We start from the raw sequence: 19,088 nt of genomic DNA, 5'->3' as shown, positions 1-19,088 counted from the left end.
AAGACGCTGTCACAGACCGGGGCTCAGTGCCGTGACGTACATGTAAAGCAGCTTCCTGCTGGGGCACAGAATAAGGCAGGAAAAGGTTTTCAACAGTTGTTAATGATACTGGCACTGACCTTATCCCACCTAACTTTTCACCAAGCTTGAAAGCAACTTCCTGGCCATGGATGACATATTGTAAAGTCATGATCCAGAATGCTTCGTGAGAATGACTGTCAGCGACCTCAAAATGTAAATATGGAGTCATACTGTAGTGTTCAGAGGTGGTTTTTAGCATGTATAACAGTACGCCACAGGGCTATGATGCTGTACATGCGTTATGTATTTAACATTTTAATAAACCAGTTCATCTCATCTCAAGAGAATTAGCGAGTTGAGCATAGAGACTAACCAGATGGAAGTTCTTAAAACGAAGTTATCTCAGGGCTCAAAATTCATTTTTGGGGCATCTTGTTGGGTGCACAAAAAATATTTTGGGTGCACCATATAAAACAAAACCTAATTACAGATCTTACTGCTCCTCTTCTGAGGTTGAATCTGAAATGGGAGCTAACTTCAAAATCTTAAACAAGTCCTTCAAAGATTTTATTATTTTCTGACACTTAGACGCCAACAATATCCTGCATACTATTATACAGTTGATATGTACAAAAATACCTACAAAAAACTGGGTGCACAGCTCCAATTTTGGGTGCACTAAGGTGCACATGCACCCTGTATTTCGAGCCCAGTATCTTGTAAAAGGGCAGAATGGATGTTAAAATATCCATCTACTTTTCTTCCTCGAAACCAAATGCCCTTACTTAGCTCTTTTTCTTGTGTCTGTTATGGCATAGTAAGTGTTAAAGACATTATTCAATTTTTCATGGCTTTTAACCAGTGTCTGAGTTGAAGACCACCAAAGTTGACAGGCATAAAAGTAAGCTTTACTTCAATCTAGTTATACATGCCATTGTCAACATGTTTACCAGAATAAGAATAGGCAGTCTAGATCTGCAGGGTCAGGCACAAGAAATATTAAAAGGTGCTGTTCCAAAACATCAGTGTTAAATTACTTAAAAGAAACAGTACATTGTAATGGGGATAGGGTTTGTACACAAAAACAAGATGTGTTCAAAGTTCCTTCTAAGCCCCAGTGTGGGTCAACAGGAGGTTTAAGTGTGTTTAAGAGCCAGGTAACATTACACCGGGATGTTCTAAAGAGGCTGACGCTCCTGGCCCTTTCACATGATATCAGTCATTACACGAGTCAATTGTCCCCACACAATGGCACACAGAATGGCGTACTTACGGCCTGGCACACCCACTTTACAAACCATAACACTGCGTTTTCCAACAAGCTCTGACCTGCCAGAAAGAGGTGTCAGCTCGGAAACCTCATTTCGACCAATCGTGGTAGCTCCAACCAAATTGGAGGTTTCTAATCAAAGCCCCCAAAAGCTGTATTGCATAACATTACGACCCTTTCTGTATTGAACGCAGCAATTCCATTCAGGTTAGCAAACCTACAGTACTGATATGTTACTGTCAGCAATTGATAAGTTACTGACAGTCATATTTCAGTAACATATCAGTAAAGCAGCTTAACTGTCACAACTGTAATGCAACTGACAAGTACTGATTTTATACATTGTTACACATTATTCATTGTGAACTGTGGTCAGATAACCTCAAGTTCTAGTGTTTACTGAATATATTAGGTCCTGGTCCACTCCAGGCATAGCATAGGGGTCATGCCCATCTTTATTTCTGAAGCCCTTGGGCCACACTGTTGTGCAAGCAACTACTGCAGAGGGCTAGCCCAAATATATTTGTATTTGCCATTTCACAACAGTTACTGTTTTCGTACCTTGCCCAGTATTTCTTTCTAAATCTTTGCCATAATTCAAGTTAGATCTATTGTTTGCCATTTTTCCGACCATCCCTGACCTTCCTTGCAGCTTTCCTCATTACAAAACCTGTGAACATCCATGAACTTTCACACACATCCCTCATTGATCTTGGCCGTAACCCCCCAGTAGCACGTTATCCTAACCCTGCATGCGTTATTCTAGCCTGAGTGTAACTTTGCAACCATAACAAAAACACCCCACACATTGATAGCATTATCAACCTCTAGAAAGATCATTAATTAGGCAACTGATACCATCACATGGCTCAATCCTGGGCAAGGCAAACTTAACACTGTGACCTACGGGCGTATCTGTTGTATAATGTATGAAATAACCAGCTTTGTACCTGACATCAAGTTACAGTCTGCACTCTGCCATCTGCCACGAAAAAATTGTCAGAACAGTCCCTGAATGTGAGCTTAATTTTTCCAGACAATTAACATTCATGTCATGTACTGTACATGTATCATAAACCTCAAACATGCTGTCTTAAATCACACAATTTCCATCCATGTAATACTGTGTGATATTTCACATTAATGATTAAAACATTTCTTGAGAATCATCATGCCTCGGCCATGTTGTGACTTGTATCTCTTCAAGACGGCCACCTGTCCAAATACCTTTTTTTCAGAGCCCTTGGACAAGTCATCTTGGGCAGTATTATAACAAGCTCTGTATGCATGGAATGCATGCCTTGTATCTTCGTTGCTAATATAATTGTAAATTACTAATAGATATCATTCCATTCAAACTAAAAGCACTTGCACACTGCACAAAATGTCCACCTCAAACAAATACGTTTCTATTTTAAAGGTTTTCATGATATTCAAGCTACAGTTATCACCCACATTCCTATATGAAAATTAAATTTTTCTTGACCTGAACACGCACAAAGTGATCTAAGATAATCATGTACATTTTTTATTTATAGAATATCATAGAAATACAGACTGGCAATTTAGGAAGATTTGTATTATCTAATAGTTGTACATCATATTTTAATCAATCATCCTATAGATAGGTTCCTTGTTAAAATTTAGTATATTTTGTCTACACGTATTCTGTAAAATTTGTTATTTTTAGTATCAGTATGCATATCTTCCATGTTCTGAAAATTTTATCAAAAATCACCTTACGCATAGAAGGGTCAGCTTTTACTATGTACCCTCAATGGAGAATTCATATGCTAAGTACATACATGTAGGTCCTGCATCACTTCCATTGCTGAAGAACCCAATAAAGGGAGTAATGAGATGCATGATTCGATCGGTCCAATCAATGAGACCTTCCATCATGACACTACAATGACCTAATTTTCGTCATCAAGTCAGATTGAACCATGAAAGAGGCTTAGTGGTTTGGCGAGAAAACAGCAAAGTGGATCGGGACGAATTTACATGATTGCAATACCTGAGGGCTTAAAACGCCACCTGTATAGGCTGGTTTGTATAGTACAGGTAAAATTGGGGCTGTACAGGTACATTGTACATGTGTGTATTTCTGATGTCTTTCTGCACCTAATCTGCACTGATCCATGTGGTTGACTCATGATCAGGTGGGTATATGTGTCATGACCAGAAATACCACCTGCATGTGTAGGTACAGCTAGAAGTATTCACCAGCTATTCAGGTATGTTGTCTACCTGCACCAATGCCCTACACGACCAGTTGTAAAACCAGCCTGTGACATAAGACTACAAAAAACTGATCAAGGATTATTTTAGGTGGACGAAAATGGCAAAGAAAATGTAGGTATGTATAATGCAGGTAAAATTTGTTTACTGCAGGTGATTATAAATGTTACCTGCACCATGCAGGCAAAAAGGCATCATTAATAAAGCCCTACACATTCGTGCGCCTTCAATTAACTAAAGAGGGAAAGGTAATCCATTTTGCTACAATGTCTCATACGTAGATATTCTGGTCACATACAGGTATTCTCTCATTGTAGTCTCTCATCACATACATGCGACATCATGCCACAACTGATATTCAAAAGTATGTAGATTCATAGACACTTATGCACACAAGTCCCCAGTCACGTTGTCACTTGTGGCATGTGTATCACATAGACTTTCTCCACTGCAGGTCCAAATTGGCAAAGGAGAGAAAACCCGTAAGATTTTGACTACCGAGGTATCATTAAAAATTCAAATTTCAATCAATGAGCAAGGTCATAAAATTATTGTAGTCCAGGTGAAAAATCCATGTTATTGTATAGTGAAAGAATATCTTTTCTATAAATAAAAGGTATTTCAAGGTTAGTCACCATTTATCATGTTTTAATAACCTTACGCTGCCATTACAATATTAGTGTTCAGTATTATTATACAACTTAAGTGTTTATATTTTGACTTTTGACTTTCTCTACCGGATTTTGCTATAACTTTCTTTCTTTCTTGGAGGTTTAAATGACCTTTTCAAAGGTATAGAGGGGCGGAAGCTGGATGATCTACCCATAGATTAAGGTAAGACCATGCCTTGGAGCAGTCTAAAAACATAATCAGGTCTTCACATCTTATTCTGACCTCTATGAATAATGCAAAATACTGTTGGAAGATTCCACCATCCTCCAACTTTATTTTTATGCAATTTCTTCACACTAAAGATAACTTTAAAGTCCAAAACCATTGCTTCTCCAACAACTAGAACACACAGTGTATCGGGTATCTAATAATGATGATGTAATTTGGGGTAAACAACCCATAAAAAACGTGCACACCAATCGAGTACTCCATACATCAACATGATAAATAATGCAACTGTCACGCGGCCTTTGCAAGTATCGACAAACGAAGGGGGACGTGAGATGACGTTTTGGAGAGGACATGTGGGACTTGCCCCACGTATCTCTGTCTACGTATGCCTCCTGACTGTATACAACATCTAGCTGAGAAAGAATGCGGAGAATCCCAGACACATACTTCAAACAGTTGCAAGATACACATAAGACCACGGCACATTAGCCACCGCAGTACAAACAGAAGAAAGGGCTGCTGACGTTGGTGGAAAGAAAGAGCTTTCTTATGCAGCTACGCCAGTGTTACCCCTGCATTCTGAGGCAAACAAAAGTCCCATGCACGGGGGCTAAAGGGTCCATATCTACTAAAAATAAACCAGCCAGTCGAGCGCAACACCCCAGGCAAAATCAATCCCACTCAACTTTCCTCCTTTGTCTCCTACCTGATTACCTCATGTGGTGTAATGCCGTGGTAATCTCCTGGGGAAATATTTTCCTGGGAGATTTTTCAAGCGCACCCATGTTTAGAGTGGGAAGAAAACACACTGAGCCCGCTTTTTCACACAAGTCTGATGGAGGAAGAATCGGATACAGTTCTATTTGGGCCTGTGTACACACACACATGGCCATGGCAGGGGTGCCTACATACCATATCCAGGAGTGTCTTCTGCGAACGCATCCATGTGAGCCTTGGATAGGAACCATGGTTTAATCCACACGGACAGGAGCATCATCTTATCCTCAGGATAATCCTTTCCCCATCGTCCTGTGAGCGCAACAAAGTAATCCGTCTGTAGGCTCGAGCGCGGTTTAAATCCTGGCAGGGAACGTTGTGTTGTGTCCAGATGATCCGACACTTATTGGCACATACTGTGTGTAAATGGCCCCGTCCGATTGTGCCGGTAGCTAGCGCGCAGCTTTGTGTCGTTTACATTTACATTTGGCAGACTGCCCCAGTTGTGCAGTGGTGCTGCTGGCCCTGCCTGTGGACTCTAATCCGCTCCAGAGATCCCCCTCATTAATATTCATGAGCTCATTCATACCATTCAATTAAATCAACCCTCGCATGTCAGAGGATGTGGTGGGTGAAGAAGCAGGATATTCCAAGGTGTGGCGATGTTTTGTTGTAAGGTTGGTAATAAAAAATCCTCGGGGCAAACTAGAAGATGGCAGATGATAATATAAGCAGAAGGGCTTTTGTAATGCAGTAAATGATTACAAAATTGAGTGTAATGGCACATGCTATGCTGCATACTAATAAGGCACTTAGTCTATTAGCTGAGTAGTGTCTGTTTTCAGTCACCTTGACATTACCAGGGCTCCACTGTGATTTTTTCCACTGGGAATTTTGGCTTCCCGTCTGGACATTCTGCAAGGCTTCCCTTGAAATGTTACTGTGATTTTTCCCCCTGGGAATTTTGGCTGCCCCTCTGGACATTCTGTTGTATGCATGGCTACCCTTAAACATTACTGATTAACTAGTGTTACACTGTATCTTTAAATCAGCACACATTCTTAAGAAAATAATTGCTACCAACAGATACAGGGACCTGTTCTTCAATATTAGGACTACAAAAAATGTATCTTGTTACAGTCACAACAATATTTAATTTTGCCTTAAAAACATGAGTGATTAATCCTACTATTTTCAATTTGCACATTTGGTGTTTAATAAATATATGGTTACAACAGAGACAATGTATTCTAAAGACTAGGATTTATAAGGGAAATACAGGAAATTCCTACAGTCAGTATATCATATTTCATTTTGCACCTGAAAGATGAGTAATCGGTAACTTCCTGTATGCATACTTTCACATCATTTGTCTGATCCATTTACCTCTGTGCTGCAACCATCAATCACAATTTGCCTTATCTTTCCAGCCTTAATCACAAATTCAAACGACAGAGCAAATGGCAGCTCGCTATAATATCATTTCCGACCGAAACTACTGCCGTAATATCATCCCGTTCAATCAGCATCAGCTAGTGGAAGCATTTCCCTTACAGCCGGGTAAAGTGCAGCTATATATCATCATAATCGCCAGCCCTCTCCAACTTCAGCTCCTATTATTTGCATAAATGCCAGCAAATGGCCACAGCTGCGAGCCTCCTCTGTGCGCTACCTTTATCAATTCCAGCCATGGTATAATAATTGACATCCTGTATGAGGACACACAGAGAGGGGACGTGATAGATTTATGCGTGATGCTGAATATTCCAAGGCTTTCATCATGACCTGCACAAATCAATCCGCACGCTTTAGGAGCAAGTGTAGCAATGTGTTGTTAGGAGACAACCCCCCATGTCCCCTGTGACAGGAAGTCGTCATAACTGTCACCCAGAGTGACCAGACTGACCACATCTGTATCTTATTAGTTATGAATAAAGGACTCAGACCACAGTGTCTGAGAGACAGTTCTAGCAGGCAGCCACTGAGTACGGACATCATTCATAGCGTCTCCCGCCAATACCCTACATTGACCTTGTACAGCATTTTTTCGTTCGGGGACGAACGACTTGTGAGAGGGGGCGAGTGTAGCAATGTGTTGTTAGGAGACAACCCCCCATGTCCCCTGTGACAGGAAGTCGTCATAACTGTCACCCAGAGTGACCAGACTGACCACATCTGTATCTTATTAGTTATGAATAAAGGACTCAGACCACAGTGTCTGAGAGACAGTTCTAGCAGGCAGCCACTGAGTACGGACATCATTCATAGCGTCTCCCGCCAATACCCTACACAAGCATAAATCAGGGATGTGCTGGGGCAATGCCTTCTCAACGCAGTTAGATGGTTCTTTAAACGCTGTAAACGGCGAGCCTAACTGCCGTATGATTCCTTTTAAAGTGTCTGCCTGAGCTTTGGAATGCAGTAGAGTTCTATAGCTCCTATACTTCACTTCAAAGAAGTTTTAGAAAATCCAACCTTAATGCTCATATACATGATACAGTTTCACGATACTTTATGTTCACAGTTTTTTCCGTTACACTTGCACCATGAACTTATCATCACCATTAACAAATACTTCACCACTATGAACATAATATAGTTCTAGGAACAGCTCCATTTTTCCCAAACTTTTGTCAGTGCGAACATAGAGTGAACTACAGTATCTCCTTGGTTTGCTGAAAAATAGTTGAAATTTGCCAAACTGGGTATAAAATGATTTGCCGGAGGAGTTACCTGTAGCGAATTGCCAATGGGTACTGTAGTAACTCAATGGCCAGCTAACTTCTCTGGAAAACTATTTGGAAAACTTTTACTATTGCCTTTCATTCTTCAAAGTGACTATTGTTTCTGCTCGATGACAGGAACTTCGATCCATAACATGCATAATCACTCATGTTCATCTGACCCAAAATCCAATAAGAGAAAACATCCGAAGACTCCTGGGTGTTAGGTAGAGTCACTGCATGGCTGCACCGCACACGACACCAGCCCAGTCTGGAAGAAAATCCTTCAAAGGCGCTATTTTACCACTTTGACCCCAGTAAACAGACCATGTAATGCGATAAAAGGAACCTGTCCTTCAACCTGATACAGCCACACACCATGCCAAATCTTCACAAACCATCTGATGCAACTGACCCAGTTAAAGTACCAAGCCTGGCAATCTGCTTACTATCAAATCGGATATCCAGTATGTCTTATCAAAAAGAACCTTGAAAATCCTAATGAATAAAAGACATTACTGTATCTGACTGCTTAAAGCCACACCAATGTATTTCCTTGGTTCTTGAACATATCAAGTTGAAGATGTGCATAGCAAGCAGACATCACACATTCAAATTGTAGAACAGGGAAGAAAACTTGAATATGACTGTACTGTATTCACTCCATAAAAATAAGAGAACCAAAGCATTAGGACAGGTCCTTTGGATTTTATTTTTTTCATTACCAGTTAAGTTATGTTTGTCTTAAGGCCACACCAATCTAATTTTTTGGTTCATGGATTTGCCCGTTTCATTTTTTCTGATTTAAGAAAAAAATTCAGTCTCTAAATCAGCTCCAAAATGCTGATATTTTGGCTCCAACAATTGAAGGAAGTCCCTTTTCCGAGGACCACCGAATCAAATTCGTGTGGCCTAAGCATGTTTTTCAAAAACCCAAGAACCAACAAGTCAAATTAACCCCCATTTTCTAGCTACAAAGATCTGTGATGTGAAACAAATTATGGTGCTGTCTTGGCCCCCATGCAGCCTGTTATTTGATGCCAGTGTGTGGAGACCCTGAGGGCTCCCTCTCTTACGCACTTCTCCTAAAGTGATTACAAACTGCCCCTGGGCAAACCAAAACAGGCTCCCTGCTTCTCCTGAGGGACCCACTAACAAGGACAGACACAGTCCCTACTGAGAACATGTACCTGCTGGGGACAGCACATTTGGTCCTGGAAGAATAGATTATATGATATATTATGCCACAGAGATACAGTTAAGGGAGGCATACAGCACTAGAAACAAACAAGCATCTGGCTAAGCTGTCTGTCCCCTCTAAGGAGACATCATGCTTCACTGCCAACTGTAAATAGCAAAAGACTGTGCAAACAGCGATGGGACATCACTCAGCGATGCAATGGCCCAGCTCGACAATGATAAAAAACGGCTCAAATTTTTTATGGCAAAAATAAATTACGCTGGCATTTTTCTAGCTCACCGGGGTGTCAAACTGGCTTTTTCCACTTATATCCTTCAAGTTCAAAATGACTGAGAATAATCATTATAGCGACCTGGATTTTTGTTATTAGAAATATATCTAAAAGATTTTTATAAATGAATTTCAAGCTTTAGCAGGTTGAATATACAAATGTATGTATGAGGAAAAGTCACAATGAGTATACATTTATATAAAAAAACATTGATATCATATGTAACAATTCTTTACTGCAAATTTATCATTACCATGAACAACTAATTCGCCGACTTTCTTTCTTCTGCACTTGCCACCACTGCGAATACTTCTGCAAACATGTCCCTTTTTCTCTGCCCTCGAAATTTTGCTACCACGAATATAAAGCGATTTACAGTACCTGAGTATGTAGTGTTGTTATTTGGGGATCAGTTTGTTTCCAGTTCTATGGTCCTGTGGCTCTTGGAGAGGCTTGTTTTGTCAAGGATCGGTTTTGTTTGTGTTTGTTTCTCCTGCATAACAAACTGTGTATGTTGACCTACCCTCCAAATCTACTGAGTAAATGAGCGGATGTTTGTTGACCTTTGACCGATCAATCGGATTGAGTTATGTCAGTTTTTAAGGTGAAATGAAGTTCAAAGTTTGTTGTTTATTTTGCCTGAGGTGATAGAATTCTTTTAGGGTTTACAATTCATCACCTTTAGCTTAATATAACACTTTCCATTAACTTGATTCACGCATCCAACAAACTGAAGGGTCACAATTAGGGCACTCTTATCTTTGTTTGTTCAGGTTATTAGGCATGGTAGTTACTTTATTGGATTTTAAGTGTCTACCATAACACAAGATTCAGCCACCTATCTGATCTGTTTGCTTCAAAGCTACAGCCCAATAAACCATAGCATGTTAGGTAAGGTAAGTAACTGTTGGAAGAAATTTGAAGCTGTGACTGCCAATGCGAAGCTCCTCTCTATCATTTTTTTAAAGCCATAACATTAAGGTTCAGCCACCTATGTTATGTGTTTATACTGAAACTACCTACCTACTGAAACTACAGCTCAACAAACCATAGCACCTACATTTTGTACATGTACATGTAACTTATTTCTTCAGAGAACAAAAACAGATACATAGAATTTCCAAGGCATTCCCATGAGTTATTTTGACTTGAGCAGAATACTAATGAATCTTTCGTAATGGCCGTCCCATAAAGTGAAGACACTAAGACGTTTTATCATCTACCTGTACCATAAGTGCTCCATGTGTCATCTTTACTGCTTGAAATTCAATCCCCCTTCGAACTATGACTTTCTGGTCCACGTAATAAAATTATATTGACTCCAAGGACTGGGGAAATAAATTCCCATTTCTGTAAAACTTAATGATCTAAGGCCCACAGATAATGTTTAGATTTTATTTTCGTGTGTAAAATATTTTAGGCGCTTGTTATTCTGGTTACCAGTAAAGGTATAAACCTTAGACAGTCCACATGGGCCACTGCGGGAATTTATGGACAAAGCCTATTTGACTTGAGAAAAGGGAGGTTTCAAAATCTCCAATGTTTCTAAAATGTCATATGTACGCTGATTGAGTCATTAGTGTGAAAAAATTTAGGAGGAAATCATTCAAATCAGAACAATAAAATATTTCTCAGACATTTACCTTCATTTGTTATTTATCAAGATATCTATATTATGAAAATAATAAGACAAAACAGTACGAAATAAATCTAAATCAAGTACTACATGTATTTCCTGGATTTAAATTCATGGAATATTTTGGGTCCATTTTCTCTTCTGTATTTTGTCTAAAAAAAAATACATATAATCAGCTCATCAGCACTACCTGGAAAGTCTTTCTTCACTTTGGTCTGAGTGCGTTGTATAACTCACTTCAGTCTGAGTACATTGTATAACACCTGAAAGATGTGTATCACTAATAAGACCGCACCTATGTAGTTATAGTTATGAGATTGTTTCTTGCCTCTAGCAACACCAGCTCCCACAGCCCTCATTGGTTGCAGTTTTATCTGGAGTGAAACATGATTGTCATCAGCAATCCTCTCTTTCATCCAGCTGTTGCTGAAGACAACCAACGTTTGGGCAAATTCAACTCAGTAACATGTCTAGATCTGTCATGAATACATGTATGTCTATTGCTCCCACCAAAATTTTATATCAACAAACGAGCACTCTCTAAAGATTTATAAATTTTTCTACCCTCTCATCAGTTTGGTTTAAGTCATACCAATGCATTGATTTCCATATTCTGTATGTACATTGTATACTATAAACTAAATTATGTGACCAGGTTCTCTCAACCTTTGAATATTTGTCTGTCTTTTCAGTTAATGATAAGAGTTAAATCATACCTACATGTATAATTTCCATTTCTTTATCTTAAATCCCAGAACACAGATCTAGAAAATGTCCCAAATTTATTTTAAAAAGGTGGACAGATTCTGTCCTGATACAATTATTTTGGAGGCAATTTCATAACAGATACCATGTACTCAATCTTGCTTGTTCTTCCAATAAAATATTATCTGAAACAGGTATGTGAGGTAGGAAGCTTGCACTCGCTGATCCCTCAGATAGTAAGAAGAACCCACCACCCAAAATCCTGTTGTAGTAACTGTTGTTGTTATTGTTGAAAACCATGATACTGAACTAGTCCTGCCGCAGTGATTGCCTGTTAGAGGGGATAACGCATTTAAAGCACCCTCCGTCTCTGTGGGGAGGAAACAGAGGAGACTTTGATGCATACAGCACATAATCACACCTGACACACGCCGCTCGCGATGACGCAGGACACGCATGTGCTACGAGCACGATAAGACAACCGGGATCAAATCAACATTCCTCCCCGCAAGCTGCATACCTAGCCAGGAGGGTCACATGGGGGGATCCTGGCAATGCTTAATGGTAAATCTAGTTGGAATCTACATGTATGTGAGATGACAGGATATTCCCGATTTTGTTCTTAAATTCTATGTTTGATTAAAAAGATACCAGTCTCCAGTATGAAAGTCTGTGCTTGATGTTAGGAGGAGGGTCTACATGGGGGGATCCTGACAATGCTTAATGATAAATCTAGTTGGAATCTGTGTGAGATGGATAAGTTACAGAATATTCCTGATTTTGTTCCTAAATGTTTGAAAGCCAATGCATTACATGACTGTTGGCAACAACAACAACAAAATGTTGACTTGATGTTAGAAGAAGGGTCCACATACATGGGGGGATCCTGGCAATGCTTTTAATGCTAAATCTAGTTGGAATCTATGTGAGATGGATATGTTACAGGGTATTCCTGATGTTGTTCCTAAATGTTTGAAAGCCAATGCATTACATGACTGTTGGCAACATCAACAACAACAAAATGTTGACTTGATGTTAGGAGAAGGGTATACATGGGGGGATCCTGGCAATGCTTAAATGCAAAAATGTAAATCTAGTTGGAGTCTTTGTGAGATGGATATGCATGTTACAGGATATTCCTGATTTTGTTCGTAAATGTTTGATTACAAAAGATACCAGTCTCCGGGAATAAAAGTCAATGCATTCTACGTGATTGTAGGCAACAACAACAACAAAAAATATTGACTTGATGTAAGAAGGATATAGTTTGCTTAAATCACACAGATTTCCTTATTTCAAATCTGCCTGATGATAAGAAGTCAATTAATGCATCTGACTGTACATTTGTCCTATTGTGGGCAATTTTGTATCTACAAAATGCATTAGGCTCAGCGACCATGAAAAATACAACCTTCAAGCCTGTAAAATAACATGGGGAAGACCAGGCAAGAAAAATAACATGGAGAAGGCCGAGCAAACAACATAATATACATAGTATCCTGATGTTGTGGTCCCAGGCAATCCTTCTGTTTGCAATCTCTTTATATAGGCAAATATTTGCTTCCTTTGACCTTTCGCAATGAATCGGCATCATGATGGTGGTGTGCTTCAGGTGCTGCAGTACAGAGGAAATCAGACAGGGGTCTCTTCCCTCAGATATAACAGCCCGGAGCTACAGTAGTAGTACTTTAACTCCCTGCGTACCCTGCGGTTGTGAACTGACATTAAATTAAATTGAAAGTGAATGGTAGTCAGCATCGGTAGTGCCTGTTCTGTTTTCTAACTTCCAAGATAACACTTCACCATTTTTCATACCCTCTTTGTTATGTAGCATTTCATATACCCAAACTGCTCTGTCCCTCCTTGGTCATATCAAAGATTGAAGCTAAGTTGATCTTAGCAAAATTATCTGCACTGAGATTCAATCTGGGACCAAATCTTAATGGAAACACAAGGAAGACAATAAAAAATAGGAAGTGTGAAGGACACATTGTACACTTTCATCAGTCAGCATCAATACCTACTGTACAGTTAGGCAAACATACATGTATTGAGATGTATACCATAAGCAAAGGCTCAAAGCCAACAAATCTTGTCCACGTTCTATCAAATAATGTCTTTGGATCTATAAAATACAGAGGATTTTATCTGATAAGAATCATTTCTTTAGAAAGTTTAGGATGCACTGACTAATATGATTCCAAATTTGTTAGGTAGAAGATTTAGGTATAAGATCTTCCTAACTACATGTACATGCATGCACCGTATGTGAAACACCTTTCAGTTCTAACGTTCAGTTTACAATAGTGTCACCTTGTGGAATTCTTAGGTACTGCAGTAGACGTAATGTTTTACATTGTACATCCATCACATGATGATGAAACCGGTCTTTAATCTGTTCTGACACTGAGAGGGGCTAAGCTGTATCGATTTATGCTGGAAGGTAGAGATCCGTGTCATGTAGAAAATGGTACATAAAATCATATCATATTTCTGCAAAATCATGCAACCATCAGTGCATGGTGGATGGATATGTATAGATTTTGATGCCTCTTTGACATGAAAATTGTGATGGATTCAAAGGGGTTTTTCAATATCCAAATTTCTTTTTGTTGCAAGGACATTGTTATTCTCTTGATGGAAAAGCATCAAGCTGGAGAACGATCTTTGCTCTAGTCTCCGTCAGGCTAACAATGGCTGTTCGAAATCAGTCAAATTTAGCCAAATCGGGTCTCGGGGAATAATTTGCCAGAGGAGTTTAGCCATTAGCCTTCGCAGTGTTCATTTGCCCATGCTGTTCGAGGGGGAATTAACCCTTCTGGGGGCTAACTCTTTCTTCTGGCTAATTATTTCGCTTTTTTGCCGATTCTATGATCCGTACCCCCATAGGAAGGCCTGGTGTGCTCTCCAAGCAGAGGTTTGGACTTTGGCTTATATTTGACGTGTTTGGTAATGTGCCAGCCCATAAAAGATACCAGTACAACCTACAAAAAAAGCCTGAAAACACGCCAAAATACACCAAATCTCAAACCTCTGCTTGGAGAGTAGGTCTGGTGGAAGCTATTTTCTCTCTAAGTTAGTGGTTCACATATGCAGGCTGCATACACATGTACGTGTACAAATGTATATGCATTGTGACTTGCACTGGGATGGGAGATGTCGATACGAGCGCTGCACAAAAAGAAGCTGTAATACTTTGGGCAAGATACTGCCAGTAAGGTCACCACACTCTTCTACATCTTCAACTTCCGACATCGGAAATCAAACTCGTATTTGATTGAAAAATCAAACTCATCGATTTTCCCATGAATTTCGGTAACTCTTGCCACAAAATCTAATTGATGCACCCTGATTAACTGCTGATGTCAGATAGCTCTAAGATGGTGGTAATAAATCAGTGGAGGTCCGTCTGTAAAGTACTGGCAGGAAGAATAGATGCTATAGATCGTACTGAGTGGTTTTCAAAAACACATCGTAGAACTTGAGGACTGGGAGAGAAAAAAACTTGATCACTCCAACAGGACTTGTATTTACTACGGTGTATATCAAGGTTCAGATATACTCCAGGGATCTAATCAGCTCAAAATGTTTTTTCATCAGCCCAGTTCATGACAAGACCTAGGGAGAGAGTGCTGACAATCTACAAATGTATAAGGGGTCAGGGACAAATTTGTATTTTCCAGCCTTTAAAAATGAATTTTTTTTTATTTAGAGAGGCAAATCGTGGGTTGAGAGTGGTTGTTGGTGGTCCTTTGGATGTCTTAGTATTCTTACCCAAGATTTTACCAATTTGTCCATTAAGGTTGAAGATTGGTTTTAAAACTTTTCCATCACACATCATCACAAAGTTCCTGCAATTGAAGAAAAAACGGGTGCTGGCTACATCGCTGGTCCAGACTATACCCTTGGACTCTTCTTGACTTCAGTTCAACATTCTTTTTCTTTTAAATATAAGGACCAACTAATCAAAATGGTGTATCCTAACACATAATGTCACACATTAAACCTGCCCTGCTAAACATCCTTTTAGCAGAACCTGAGGGTAAAGGATAATCATCATCTACCTGGGAAGCTGTGATAACCTTCATACACATTACAGTGTCCTCTAAGTAATATGGCATGTCAATCTTATCACTGACATACTGTTATCAACATGGTACAGGGGCTGGGTTATATTCAACAAGAACAATTACAGTGCATTTTTAATCTGTATGCCAGTTAATTTTAGTGCCACTCAGGGCTGTATCCAGCTCTGAGTTTGTCTGTTGGCAAAGCAAATAGCAAAGCTATGTGCTGAGTTCTGAAGGCACCAGTAATCTACATGTTTTGTAGGAGGGCATACCATGTATTCCCATCTTTTATACCCTTTGAAATGTTATTCCACACATTTTGCAAGGCAAAATTCAAATTGGTTCAGTTTCTGTGACAGTTTTTAGTTGCCCGTTTTTTTTTTCTGTCAGCGAAGGTTCATGATCAGACCTGGGGATACATGTAGTCCTTGCAATCTAGAGAGTCCGTGGGATAATTTTGGATTTTCAAGCCTTTAAAAATGCAATTTCCTACATTTTCAGAGACAAATCATGGGGTGGTTATTGGTGATCCTTTGGATGTTTTTATATTTTTACAGATTTTTTGTTCATCAAGGTTGACTGTAGAAATCTTTCCATCACAAAGTTCCTGCAATTGATGGAAAAATGGGTGCTGGCTAGAGACCTGCTTGTCATGGGTACTGTTACTTTACATCTTACTGTAGACCTATAGGACTCTAGATCTACAGGGAACATATAAGCCAAGTAAGTACCTCATCTCCCACTACAAATCCTTCTACTACACTAGATCCAACCCATCAATCAAAAAGTCATGCTCAATCATTACCTGCAATGCAGTGTCCAACCCATCAAAAATTCAACTTAGATTATCACAAAATTCAGCAAATTATTTGTTAACAGTAATGATAATCGCGGTATACAAAAGTACCACAAAAACTTAGGAATGAAAGTAACCACCTTGTTGGAACTTTTACAGCTCCACTCTATTTCTATCTTTAAATATCATCCTTGAACTTCCTTACACATCTACTCCCATATGAGTAAATTACAGCATTCAGCAAACAAAACTGAATAGTATGACTTCTCCCTGTAGATGTATGTAATCCCACATAGTAAATCAATGATATTAAGAATTTCATCTCCTTTGGAGATGGTAACCTCCTTGGAGGTGATAAGACGCCCTCACTAACAGTACCACTGACAAAAACAGCATGACTGGATTTAGTAGTCATGGCAACAGAGGAGGAACAGCCACCTAGGGAAGGGCAGAGATTAGGAAAGATGGATGATCTGGGTAGAGGAGCAAGGAATTCAAATAAAGCCCTTGGAGAACTCGTAGGGCACATGCAAGGAGGTTAAACCTCCTCCGCACATGTAACCATAAATAGCACAACGCTATTTGGTACACAGTTTCAATTGTTATAAGTAATGTTAGCGCAATTCTACATATATTACATATTTGGTATACAGGTTCAAGTGTTATGAGACAGAATTTAGTGAATGCTTTCACACCTTGTCGGGCCTGCTATTTTACTTTCTGTGTTTGATCTGTAATTATTTGCTTCATATTTTAATTGGCCAGTATAAAAGGACATCTTCAGACTCCTACAAAATGTATATGGAGGGTTCAAAATACTTTTTCCTCGGGTTGCCCACTAGGCAGCCTACAATGTAAGCCAAAAGCTAGGTTTCCCATCAATATAATGTATTTCAGGTTGCCCTCAATGCTGGCTGTTGTTTTAGAAGGCAAGCCATAAGACAGGCCATGTGTAAAGGTATTACTCACATGCAGGCTGAAGCGGGACAGCACGTCGGCAGAACGTACTGCACCTGCGCGAAACTCGTAATGTATTGTACATAGCATTTCGGCAGAATGTCTCATATAAGGTTGTATTCGCTCATATAAGTTTAGCATTTCGACAGTAGTTTCCAAATGTTGTGTTGGAAAGAATATCCTCTGCAACAGGCAAAATTCTGATGCAACGTTGACCAAAAACCCAACGAAAAACGCGAAAATACGGGGTTCTGCGCAGGCGCAGTACGTTCTGCTGACGTGCTAAGCGGGACACAGTTTATTTCAGAAGCTGTACTTTTCGCGCCAGGCAACCTATATATCTCACACAGATACCATGGCTTGTGCAGTACGAGAGGGGTATTTTGAACCCTTTATAATTTATGGTTGACTAAGAATTCTCCTGTGCAGCACTGAAAAGACTTCTGACTGTGTCTGGTGTTACAACTACAGTATATCTTTTCCTATGACCTTTTCTTCTAAATGTTAAAACCATAAATTCTCACAATAGGGTACGTGTGTGTAACTTGCCTTTATAACTGGTTATAAAGAATTATGTGTTCAGTGGAGACTGACTACTGTAATTCAAGATTTTTCGCAGTACATGTAATTCATGTTCACAGTTTTATCTTAACTTTTCATTACTGCTAACAAATAATTTGCTTCCTTTTTTCTGCAACTGCCACCACCTCAAACTTATAGATCCGCAAACATGTCCATTTTTCTCAGATTGTGAATTCGAAATTCTGCCAATAGAAACATAAAGTGATTTACAGTATCAACTCACTTGTATAAGGAAGTCAATCAATCTCAATTAACACTAATCTTACTATGTCTTCATTAAATCATTAGCTCCTCCCCCATGACCAATCATTTTCAGATTCACAGTGAGTTGGGACCTCCCACGGGACACTACTGGACTTGTAAGGTCAGTTTACAGTAATACTCCAGGAGGGTTAATCTTTGTTTACAGGACTTGTCTGTTTGTTTACTTTATTCAAGGAGCTTTACCATACAGTAGCCTGGGTGCCAATCTAGTTACAAAATGTAGCTAGGGCTGCTATACTGCCCACCTACCAACTACAGCCTAAGAAAATTCTCTAGGATTCTGGCATCCGGGCTAGGATTCTGGCAACCTGTGGAACTAAATACGAAGTAAACAGGACTTGTCTGCTTGTTTACTTTATTCAAGGAGCTTTACTAATACAGTAGCCTGGGTGCCAATCTAGTTACAAAATGTAGGTTGGGCTGCTATACTGCCCACCTACCAGCTATATAGTATATGTACATGTAACATCTGTGTCCATAATATCAACATAGTCCATATAATATCGCCACCTTGAGAAAAAAGTGGTTAAAGATATTTTTACTGCAACATACCCTAGGTATGTACATTTGAGGTGTGCAGGAGTGCATACCAAAAGTATGTTGCAGTTAAAAAATATCTTAAAGCACACTTTTTCTCAAGGTGGCAATATTATGGACCCTGGTGATATTATGGACACGCATGTTACATGCAGCCTAAGAGAATTCACTCAGATTCTGGCATCCGGGCTAGGATTCTGACAGCCTGTGCAGCTTATATGAAGTAAACAGTCCTTACAAAAGAAATGATAAAC

General features: G+C 39.5%; 1 protein-coding gene across 17 annotated transcripts in view; it reads right to left on the bottom strand.

Moving 5' to 3' along the window:
- Positions 1-19,088, bottom strand: part of LOC109475178 (cAMP-specific 3',5'-cyclic phosphodiesterase 4C-like) — a 222,234-nt gene that overhangs the window by 46,095 nt on the left and 157,051 nt on the right. The window contains exon 1 of one of the 17 annotated variants that reach the window (XM_019775735.1): positions 5,288-5,744. The exons of the other annotated variants lie outside the window; for them this stretch is intronic. Within the exon in view, the coding sequence (XP_019631294.1) occupies positions 5,288-5,343 (56 nt within the window). The 5' untranslated portion in view covers positions 5,344-5,744. Of the gene's footprint in view, positions 1-5,287; positions 5,745-19,088 lie in introns of those variants that run through there. 17 annotated transcript variants of the gene reach the window in all.

This window comes from Branchiostoma belcheri, unplaced genomic scaffold (genome assembly GCF_001625305.1).
Source record: "Branchiostoma belcheri isolate BF01 breed outbred unplaced genomic scaffold, Haploidv18h27 scaffold33, whole genome shotgun sequence".
Classification (NCBI taxonomy): Eukaryota; Metazoa; Chordata; class Leptocardii; order Amphioxiformes; family Branchiostomatidae; genus Branchiostoma; species Branchiostoma belcheri.
This window is presented reverse-complemented; position numbering and strand designations above follow the sequence as displayed.